This window comes from Euprymna scolopes, chromosome 16 (assembly GCF_053919585.1).
Source record: "Euprymna scolopes isolate OS-2025 chromosome 16, ASM5391958v1, whole genome shotgun sequence".
Classification (NCBI taxonomy): domain Eukaryota; kingdom Metazoa; phylum Mollusca; class Cephalopoda; order Sepiida; family Sepiolidae; genus Euprymna; species Euprymna scolopes.
The window spans coordinates 100,788,195-100,800,580 of NC_136497.1; the positions used below are offsets into that span (position 1 = coordinate 100,788,195).

General features: G+C 33.3%; 1 protein-coding gene across 2 annotated transcripts in view; it reads right to left on the minus strand.

The window, feature by feature from the left end:
• Positions 1 to 12,386, minus strand: part of LOC145296035 (transmembrane protein 18-like) — a 70,907-nt gene that overhangs the window by 14,252 nt on the left and 44,269 nt on the right. For both annotated transcript variants that reach the window (XM_080142079.1, XM_080142080.1), the window contains exon 2: positions 2,564 to 2,681. In XM_080142079.1, the coding sequence (XP_079998205.1) occupies positions 2,564 to 2,681 (118 nt within the window). The remainder of the gene's footprint in view (positions 1 to 2,563; positions 2,682 to 12,386) is intronic.

The window sequence follows — 12,386 nt, forward strand, 5'->3', positions numbered from 1 at the left end:
GAACGGCTCATCAAGAACTTGTTTACATTGGACTTGAAGACAATCAGATTGTAGTCTGCTGGAAAACAGGAAAATGGAAGACAGTTCCACAGGCGTGCACTTCTAAGAAAGAAGCTTTGTTCATAGAATCTACATTTAGGTTTAGGTACAGATAAAGAGTGGGGGGGGGGGGAATTATTGATGGTGTATTCAGCTAGATGAGTGTTTCTTGTAAAAGTTTGGTGAGGGGGGACCATAGATTGAAGCTCAGTTGAGCACTTGCCATGAAAATAATGATAAAGCAGAGACAAACTCGCAACATCTCTTCTGTGAGAAAGAGGTTGCAGGGAAAAGAACAGGACATCCATGAGGCTACAAAGTCTATTTTGAACTCTATCAAGGCAGGACAAGTCCTTTCTAGCAGCTCCTGCCCAGATGTGGCAACAGTATTCCATCCTTGAACATACCTGGCTCTTATATAGATAGAGAATTGCATTAGCAGTGAAATATCTACTGGATCGATAGAAGGATCCCACCATTTTTCCAGCGGCCTCGGCAACAGATTTGATGGATATGTTCCATTTCAGATCAGGAGTAAAGGTCAAGCCCAGAAGCTTGTCAAAACATGACACCTCCCCAAGACGAGGGCCATTCATTTCAATTGATGCCAGATGGGGATCAGAGTGTTAATGTGAAGATAAAAGCTTGGTTTTAGATGCATTAAAACTAACCAGCCACTTTTTTCCCCATTGTACCACGTGCTCAAGATCAGAGGAGAGAGAATTGGAGAGTACTTGGTCGTTTACGGTCTTAGATGTGCTACCATAGATGGTAGTGTCATCAGCATAAATGTCTACGCATGATGTAAGGATGTGATTTAGAAGATCATTAATGTAGATCAGGAAAAGAGTTCGGTCCAGGAATGGACCCCTGAGAGACTCCAACATTAATACTGTGTCTGCCTTTGACCAACAGTTGTTAAGGTAGCCAGTGCCGATTAATCACTGCAAATAAACGCTGATGCCAGCAAGTAACCGCCTCAAAACAACAATGTCTGCCAATGCCTGTTCTAGCCATGAAGTGACAGTAATCACTTTAAAAGAGCACTGACCATCAGTTATGGCCAATCACGATCATAGGAGTCAATAATCAACAGTGCCTGCCAATTGAACACAGACAATTTCATTTCATAGCAGTCCAACAGAGGCCAACACTGGTCATGATCAACAATGATTGCTAATGACATAGTTGCAGAGGAAACCAGTGTCTGCTAGTAAATGCAGCTAACTGCCAATGTCCATCAGTGCCAGTCACAGATATCCAGTGACAGTCAGTGGATGCCCAACAATGCTTGATAGCTGAAATCAGAAAATTTCAGTTCAAAGCAGTTCAATGAAAGCCAACACTGATCATGGCCGCAAAAGTAAAGGCAGTGAGTACTCGCAAGTAACCATCCCAAACCGAACTGGTAGTCGCCCTCACTAGCAACTGTAGTTAAATTTTATTTTGGGAGTGGGGTGGAGTTCTTTAGTGAGCTTATTTTGTTTTTGTGTTGTATATCCAGCAGGCAATGCCAGTACACAGATCCTGCTAGTTATATATAAAATGTATAAATTTCAGTATGTACACGAGAGAAATTAGTATTCTACATAAATAAATAAATAGTAATTTCTCGATAATATTTTAACTTTGTTGCAGCATATCAAATTAAAATGTAAATTCAAAAGTACAAGTCAAATAATTGTACGGAATGTGATTTTTTAGGAAAGAATGTAGGAAGCTTAAATATCAATCAAATCAAAGATGTGCACAAAAGAAAACAGCAGGAAAGTATGGAAATTTTGCCATCAGAAAAAAAGGTAAAGGAAAGCAACATGGTAGAGTGTTGGATGTCACTCACTGGGATTCTGGTTTGGAATCTTGCTAGGTCTAGTAATGCTGATAAGTTACAGAAGCTGAAATGTCTGACAGATCACAACAAGGAGAGGTTTAAGGCTTCATATGAAAATCACGCATATGGATCCATCGTGCAATGCATAAAGTGCCATGTAATAAACGGTTTTAAGTGACAGTTTTTCAGAAGTTGATGGTTCAATATAAAATAAAGAATTACTTCAAACTTCTACTTGGTTATGTCGGAACAAGAACATATTCCTGAGTTCAATAAGATGCGCCACAAGAAGATTAGATGTTACATTGGTCAACATGGAAGAATATTTAAGATAAGAACAGTACTTGGAATAAATTAAATAGTACAAATCCTTAATATTTAACAAAACAAGAACAACTCACTTCCATAGATTAAAAATAAAGATTCTGTTTGAAGTTCCATACAGATTTCCAAGTTTACCAAGATGCACCTGAAGAAAGTTGGAAGTTACTGTAGTGTAAATAACATCCAAGATGAGAATAGTAGTGAGAATATTCTAAACAATTGAAATTATGAATTCTCATCTAAAAAATGTTGAAATGATTTATAAAAATTTTAAATCAATATAGACGATTTCATAGTTTGCGATGGGATCCATTACATCAAGTATGCATTTCCATCGTGTATGTAGAAGAGAAGTGCATGTGTACTTACTCATGATGCCAAAATGTATGCATTGTATCGTGCCTCGAGATATGGTAAGAGCTGTCAGAAGAGCACATAAAATATGGAATGTTCCAAGACCCCACAGCCATCTTTCACTCCAGTCAACCTGAAAGTTTGGAAAAATAAAGTCATGAGGAAATGATAGGATTATTTTGATACTCATCATGTACTATATAATAAAATGATTGCAGAAATTCCCCTCTGGACAAAAATACTCAAAGTTTGCAACAACATATGTCACATACAAATTTATTATGTTTACATTATTAAGCAACTATCTTATGTAACTTAAGAATGCCATTTTAGACACATTTGGCCGTTATAATAAGATTCTACATTTCAGCCTAGGGGCAACATCATCAGCAGGACTATATACACACCATATAACTATTTTTCCCTACCATCCTTCATAACTGGTTAATAAACTCATAAACGCATCATTTTCTTTCCAGTTACCAATTACAAAGTAAGAATTTCTTCCACCAAAATATCCGGCTTTTCTCATTGGCTGAAAACTGACAGATCCATTATTCGGCAATACACATCTTAATCAAAAAACGAATGCGTCAGACCTTCACAAACATGGCGTCTCTCTATACACGAAGCAATCATTTTACAAATATTAAACCAACACCAACAAATATTAACCGCTCATATTTGTAGATTTACATAATACCCTTACCTTACCTTACCTACACAGACAGTGTCACCATGAAATTAACTGCCTTAAAAAACAAAAAAGCAAAATGATGCAAACATAATTAACATTTACGGTTAGCATTGTTTTCTTTTATACTTCGATTCTCTGTACCAAACAGTCAAGGATTTTATTTTTTTTCTGTTTTTTATTTTAGTTTGTTTTGTAATGGGTCGTTCCCTTTTTTGTGTTTTTTATTTTTACTTTGAATTCTTTCCAGCATCCACCCGAATAAAATACAATCCCTGAACCCCCACCCTCCCAAAAAAAACAAACTTAACAACTCCGGTTAGCATTGTTTTTTTTTTCCTACTTCAATTCTCTTTACCAGACACTCAACAATGATATTTTCTTTGTTTTTTATTTACACAATTAACCAAATTGTTTGACGCTAACATTTAATCATAACCGTAGATGCTATTTTTTTGTTTTTTATTTTAATTGGTTTTGTAATGGGTAGTCCACTTTCCTGTTTTTTTTTTAAATTTTATTTTTTTACTTAGAATTCTTTCCCATACCCAACCTAAAAAATACAATCCCTGACGAAAAAAAACCCAAAAACATTAAGAGTTTGCATTATTTTTTTCCTACTTCGATTCTCTTTACCAGATACTCAACAATGCTATTTTCTTTGTTTTTTCTCTTTACACAGTTAACTATATTACTTGACTAACATTTAATCATGACCGTACATCGACATTTTATGTACTTCAAAATCTCATGTGCGATTTTGAATCCTTTAAACTGCCTACTCTTTACTATTTGCGAAATGTGTATGCCTGCATGAGTTTGTTTGTGTGTGTGCATCCACGTATTTCTGCGTGTGTGTGCATTTTTTCATGTGTATGTAAGTTTGTGTGTGTGTATGCGTGTTTATTTGCATGCATGAGTATTTTTGCGTGCGTATTTGTTTGCTTGTCTTCATGCATGTGTGTTTGTGTTTTTTTGTGCGTCTGTGTGTTTTTTGGTGTGTGTGCTCCTGTATGTTTTTATGTGTGTGCATGTGTATTTTGTGTGTGTGTGTTTTTACACCTGTGAGTTTTTTTTTGTTTGTGCTTCCATGCGTATTTGTGTGTTTTTTGCGTGTGCATGTTTCTTTTTGTGTGTTAGTGTGTGTGTCTCTGAGATACAAATCAATCTAATACTTGTGTCAACCAGACTCAGGTACAGCTACGTGGGGCTGGGCAAGTACAACTAGTAAACCATAATTACATGTGTTGTGGCTCTGTCCATATATATATGCTATCTTCGCAAAAGCAAGACAATTAAATATAAAATGAGAACATCATATGTTGTATTTCCTTATGTGTTACAATTGTTTCATAACCATTTGGACAATTTCAAATATTATATCATTTAAAAATATTCCAAAATAGCTACTCTTCACACAGTAAAATACATTTGTTATACATATATGAATATATTCATAATAATATACATATATCTCTACAATTATATAAATGCAACTTTGTGTGTGTGTGTGTGTGTGTGTGAGTTCGTTCCTTATAGACTCTGAAACGGTTGAACAGATTTTCTTTAAAATTTACAGTGTATAAGTCTGGGAGTGATCTTAGTAATGCTTTGAATCAGAATACCCCCAATAATTACCGATAATCAAAGCCGTTATTTAAATTTATATATCATCGGTAAAGCCATTTTTCCATGTTGTTGCTTAGCAACAATGATAGAACACCAGGCCATGAAAGTTCTACTGTGGAGAAGTTGATAGTGTGTTTTTTTTTTTGGCAGGGGGGGGGGGTGCATGATGTGGTCTGTTGGTTCAAACTCCGCATGTAAATTTCTTAATTTTTTTTTTGTTAATTGCAAAGAATTTTATAAAACTTGAAATTTACATGTTTTTTGTTTTTTTTGCATGACATGATCTGTAGGTTCAAACCCTGTATGGTTATTTCTGAATGTTTTTTTTTTTCGTTTCGTTGGAAAGAAGTTTATATAAAATAATTTTATAAAAGAAACAGTAGGTTCTCTAGAGTGCAATGTAGAATAACATATATTTTGGACTAAGTTACTGCATGGAGGCATGTGAAGATTCCTCTCGGGTGATTTCATGGATTTTGATGGCAAAATTATAAGAGTGTGAAATATTTGTTTATCATCATTCAATCCTGGGCAACGTTGGGTCTCCCTGCAAGTATATATATAAAAGGAACTTTAATATGTGTATGTGTGTGAGTTCGTTACCTATGGACTCTGAAACGGCAAATGTACTTATGTGCCTGGCAGTGTTCTTGAATAGGTTTTGCATCAGAAGGTCTTCGATAAGTATTGATAATCGAAAAGCATTGATAATCAAAAAAATTCTTCGATAAGTATTGATAATCGAGAAAATCCAATGAAAGAAGGAATAGGTGATTTTGCCTAACGTTTACAGCCTAACATCACAAGTGCATTTGAGAAGCTTTATTACCACAAAAGCAGAAAAGCCCAACATATAAAATCAACAGTAGGCTCTTTAATATGACAGGGACATATTCGAAATGAATGTTTCTATTTAGAGCACAATTGAACCATGATACTTGACTTTTGCATTTTAAAATTTAATTCAAGGCATTATATATAAAAATTTTATAAACACTAGGTTCTCTACAGTGCAATGTAGACTACAATGTATTGTGAACTAAGTCCCTGTGGGGAAGCATGTGAAGCTTCTCCCTGGCTCAGTGTGATGGGTCCCCAACTAGAGCAGGAAATCAATTGATTTGATTAAAAAATGGACATTTCACTGATTTTGATGACAAAAATATGGGAGTGTGAAACATTCATTGATCATCATTCAATTTCGGGTAATGTTGGGTCTCCCTGCTAGTATATACATATGTATGGATGATTGCATCTCAAATCATATCAGATATATATTTCCTTAGCTAAGAGATGCTTCTGACTGGACCATCTCCACAGTAATATAAATGCTCCTAAATATCAGTATTTTGTGTTACACGTTTTTTTACTGGTCTATTCAGCAACTTAAACCTAATTGAAAATTTTTCTAATGTCACGTGATTAAACTAACCGATCAGCTATCGGTTTTCATATGGAAAATAAACTGAGACAATCCCCACTCCCTTAAATGTGAGGAGGGACGAAAGATATTTGATGAGGATTTAACTGATGTTATTTGATCTAAAGTGTGTGTGTGTGTGTGTGTGTGTGTGTGTGTGTGTGTGTGTGTGTGTGTGTGTTATTTGGAAAAGGTTTTATTAAAAATTATCATGTTAGTCATTAGAAAGAACTAATAATTAAGATCAAATTTATCTCCCGAATACTTTTTGATAAGGATCAGAGTTATCTGTCCCTAGTTCATTTTGTTCATTTTTGTAGGAAGGCTATTATATAGTCATCCCTGTGTAAATAAAGCATGTCGCTCTGTGCATACATTATGATACATGTGGATGTTCATTTCCTAAATTTATCATCCAGCCTAGAATATCAAGTTCACACAAAACAAAGGTGTTTGATTTATCATTGAATTAGTAATTATCCAATGAAGGTCATAGACTTAGATAATCTTTGATGATAAGTCGCATGGGACTTTTTATTTTAGTGATCTGGATTTGTCATTTGCAATAAAAGATTTTGTGCCATTTTATAACATATAAAATTGAAATATCTAGAATATCTAGATGGAAACAAAACTTACAAAAAGGTGAACAGGGGAGGAATGAAGTTGAAACCACACATAGTAGAAATTGACGCATTGAAAATATAAGAAACACTTTCAAGTCTTTTGAAAAATGAATGGATTAAAGTAATCTTAAGTGAAATTAATTTCCTACATAATAATTAAATACTATTTGAATGCACTAATAGTATTTATCTCCCCTTAATAGTATAAAGATTAGAGTTATCTGTCCCTAGTTCTTGTTAACTTTTGTAGTCGTTCCAGTATTAATAAAGTAAGGTGCCTAGCACATACATTATAATCTAACATGTGTGCATGTTCACTTCTGCAGTTTATCTACCAGCTTGGAATATTCTATAATGTCAGTGTTGTTTATCATTACATTGGTAAATATCAAAAAGCTTTAGTATATATTTATTCACTCCACAATATTAATACATAAACAACTTGTTTTGATGTTTAAATACATTTTTATTTGTTCAGAAAGTTCTTAATAAAATCACACTTGATAACAGTGTTGTGAAACATTCATTTGCTTTGTTTTTTGTAAATCTTAAAGACAGAGAGTTCTAATGAGCTTAGAGGACAGTAAGGGAGACATATGCAGGACAGAAGACTTGGGTGGCATGGCCACGTTGAAAGAATGTATGAAAATTCTTAGGTTAGCAGAAGAGGTGTAATAGTAGAGTCAGTTGACAATGAAAGGCCAAAGAAACTATGGGAGGAAATGATAAAGGTTGATGTGAGTGAAAGACTGATAAAGATCTGGCTAGAAATAGGTTAGTTTGGAAGTCAATTTGAAAAGGCTGTCAGACACATGTCAGCATCTAAAAACGAATGTTCAACCGAATATGATGACGACAAAATGTTTTTTGAGGAGAAAAGTCGACCAGTAGTTGCTGAAATGTAAGTTTGCGTTATTTTCCCGTGTTAGTCAACATTGCTTTCCATTTTTATGTGAAGCCGAAGAACACATCACTGCACACATGGTCACTGTTTAACTAAATTTTTATATAAAAATGTATTTTTAATTAAATTTAAATTTGTAATAATTCTACTTAATTGAGAACCTTAAAAATAAAGACCTGATCTTTCTACCTTCTGACAAAGGGAAGGACTTCTGCATAATATCAGGTGAAACTTATGACAACCTCTCACTTACACACCTAAGTAATGACACGACATATCAGTCAGTCAACCATATTTTTCTTGAGATATGTTGAGGATGTTCTGGTTCTAACATCATCACATGAAGAAGCTGAGAATATCTACATCATTGTTTATGGTTCATCATTGAGTACCATGGTGTTTCTAGATGGGTATTACTTTTTGATTTTAGCCTTAATATTCCTGATGAAAAAGTATTTATAAACAAATTGTCCAAAAACGTTGCTACTAGAAACATCTTTGTACATTACAAGTCAGCTCTCTCTTCAAGAATCAAAATAGGATATGCAAGGAATAAAATAGCTTACATCTGGGACAAGTCCAGTGTAATGGCAGACAAAAACTGCCTGGAATAGCCAGTTCCATCAGGTGCTGGAATTGACTGGATACTCCAACACCATCATCAGAGACTTAGAAAACTAACAAAAAATAGATATGCTTTGCATCAAATATCTGCTTCTTAAAACTGCTCCATCACAATAAAAAAAATTACAGCAGCAGTCCCCAAGACCATTAAAAGAAAAGGCTTCAATTTTATTTCTCTTTACAGAGATTAAAAATGAGTATAAGCAAAAAAATCCCAATAGACTGAGCAAAACAAAAGAACATATTTCGATTGACACTTGTTTGACCTTGATCTTTGCACACACACACACACGGCCTCTGTAAACAAATATAAAATAACAGATGTGGTTCGTGACCAAGATTTACCTTTTATGTATAGAATCTTTTTTTTTTTTTTTTTTTATATATTTACAAAATGTTTAATAAATCTATTAAAACCAAATACAAGGTAACTTTTAAATGGAAGGAACAAAACATATCTAAATGATTTTTTTTTAAAACAAAAAATATCAAGTCAGAGTGCCTCATTTTGGGGAGCTTGTTATTCCCAAAACAGGATACTGTGGATTGGAATAGCAGGTTTTTTACTTATTTAAACATAAAATGCCGATCACTAAAAAGTTTGGTTCAAATAGTTTTATTAAAAAGTTTGGATCAATGTGGAATAAAGTGTCCAACTAAGGATTTATCTTTTAAAAGTTGATTTTAGGGATATTTGAATGAATATCACATTTAAAATTGTCACCGACAAGTAGTTTTTATGTATTAAGGCCTTTATTATTCAATGCATTCTCTATTGTTTTCACTTGTTGCCATGTTTGATTTTGTGCAAATGCATCTTATTTTTAAATAAATAAAAAAACGCTATTCCAATCCACTGTGTTCCATTTTGGAAATAACAAGCTCCCCAAAAGGAGGCACTCTGACAAAGTTTTATAAATATAAAAAAAAAAGGAATCTACAAGTCCTAACATGTCTGTTATTTTATATTTGTTTATAGAGGCCTTGTATGAAGGTCAAAGTCAAGGTCAAACCAGTGTTGATCAAAATCTATTCTTTTGTTTTTCTCTGTATTGATACGATATTAAGCCTTATGTCTAGAACAAATCTTGATGACTGTTATGCATTTAAAAAGACAATTTTGGAGAAATTTTATATAGTTTAATAATAGACACCATTATCTGTGGAATAACAAATACAAGCAAATGAAAATCTGCTCCAAAAAACCTGATCTGTTGATGGAAAAGTCCACATATGCAGGATCTACAATAGAGCAGTCAACATTTGAAAATATTAATCTGAAAGGAATCAGAAGACATGAACATAACATCCATAAAGGATACAACAAAAGGCATATAACAGAACTCAGAATAAACAAGAAAAGTAAATAACTGCATCTATTGTACATATTTACACAAAAAACTTAATTTCCAGCATTTTATACAATTTTTACACAATTAATATGAGAATCAAACTAAAATGAATCTTGAAATTGATTCTGCACAAGGAATAAATGATATACAGAAAATACTCCTACCAAATAAAACCATTGCCAAAGGTAAAAAAAAACAGCAGCAAAACAGTTTAAATGTGCAGCAAACATAAAATAAAAATTCAAATACATTAGTAGCATTTATTGTTGCAAAAACAACTTCAACTTCAGTACTAAATGCAGATACAGCAGAGACATCGAGCATAGTAATAAAAAGAATATCAAATAAAGAAACACATCCACACAAACTAAAATATGAAAACTGTTTTGCTGAAATGGCAAACTGTCATATATCACAGCACAGTAGACAAAAAAGCATTGTCAATGATACAGTCATCAAGAATAGTTCATACTTCAACAAAATATACATTCAAAGCAGAACAAGACAAAATGCAAAAACAAGGACTAATAATACAACTGAACCAACGAAATGGTAGAACATGAGAAAAAAATCTGTTTAGGCATTAAAAATAGTTTTATGTTGCTTTTGTTATATATTATATATCTTAATATATATATATATATATCTTATATATTATATATCTTAATAATTTCCATTTTAAACCCAGTTAGTATTATGCATCTAAAATTGAGAAAAGTACATTTGAAGTATACCCTCTGTGAAGAAGCTGAAGATAAACAAAATGGCCACCGAATTTGATCAGATTTCATGTTTATCTAACAACAAAACTTAAATGTAAACTCAAAACTATTCCTCATGTAATATGAATTAATAATCTATATATAGAAAAGGCAAAATGTGTGTGGCCATTTCGTGTATGTCTCGCAAAGGCTTCTTTCGCACACGCTCCCAGGGGGAGGAGGAGGTTTACAATCGCTTACAACTGTTTATATAGCCTCTAGATAATAATATCTACGATTTGGGAACGCAGGTCACTTCTACATTTATTTATGTCGACTTTTATGAAATCCACGCTATTTTGCTCTGTCGACTGTCTGTCCTGCTGTTTAGTATAAATAAAGTGAAACTAAAAATTCAAACTGTGCGGTTCTCGACATCGCGCCGGGAAACGTCCAGAAGCAATCAGCTTTGATCAATGTGGGGACAAACTCCTCTCATATCAGACAATTGCTAATCAATCTGGACAATGGGGAGCTACTTTCCCCCTCCCCAACATCTGTTGGAGAAAAAAACCAGTCAAAGTTGGGTTAACAAACCCAAGTTAACTGCGTGACTTCTATTTGACCTCAATAATTAGGTCAAATAAAAGCAGCAGAGTTAACTTTTACTGCTGCCACCTGTCAATAGTTAAATAAATAAATTCATACGTGTTTCCCTTGTATGCCTCCGTGACCCAGTGGTTAACGTCGTATGTCTTTTTTCACACTTTAATTTTCAACTTTGCCTCAAGGGTTCGGGTTCGATCCTCATACTCACCTACCAAAACTTTTTTTTATCCCCCCCGACCCAAAACCACACACACCTCAAAACACCCGGGCATCGCCGGGTACACCCCACTAGTATTTAATAAAAACAACTTAAAATTAATTTTAATGCATAAACTGATTTTTTCTCACCTTTCTTTCATGACTGCGATTTTATAAATTGCCACAAAAAATAAAATTCACTTGTAATAGTTGAGAAACCAAATTAGAAACTCAGTGTTCAGACACAAGAGGTTTAAACAAAGACATTTTAAAAGAACATCATAAGCTTCAAACTGCAGAAGGAATTTTTTGCAGAAATAGAAAATACAAAATATTTCTCTAAACTTAATGCATGAAATAGATCCAAGCAAATTCCAGTCGACAAGGCAAGTTCTTAGCTATCAATCTTTAATTCACCATTTGGAAGATACAAACTTCCACATAGAAATATGCAATGTCAGTGAAGTATTTTAAATCATAAAAAATATCAATAGGGAGACATAATAATAATAATGATAATAATAATATGGTGAAACACAGGAGAAGAAAATATAGAAACTGGAGAATAAAAAGAAAACTGAGGAATTATGTCCGCAAACTTATACATATTAGACAACTCGACATATAAAAATGTATCGCCAGAGTGAGAGAATGAACCCAGAAATAAAAGACATGATTATCAACTAATAAATATTCATAGATCACAGAAACAAATAAGTGAAACATCAATTTTACATGAACCGTTCAAAATTTCATGGACCAAAGTAAAAATAAATGGATATTACCATCATTATATAAAGATTCCAAATTAATAGTAGATTACACCACAAAACATACCAAGTTCCAAATATGAAATATAAAGCAATAATAAAACATGCAAAAAATCACGAGTTACAAAATTTGGAATTCCTCAAAAAACCATATGTGACAAAGAACCAAAATTTAAATCATATCATTTTTAAAGATTTTTAAACAATGAGATATTGAACATATAATCATAAGGCCAAACGATTCACAGTCAAATGAAACAGTCGAACCATACGAACTATCAAAAGAATACAAAAAAAAGTGATATCACATA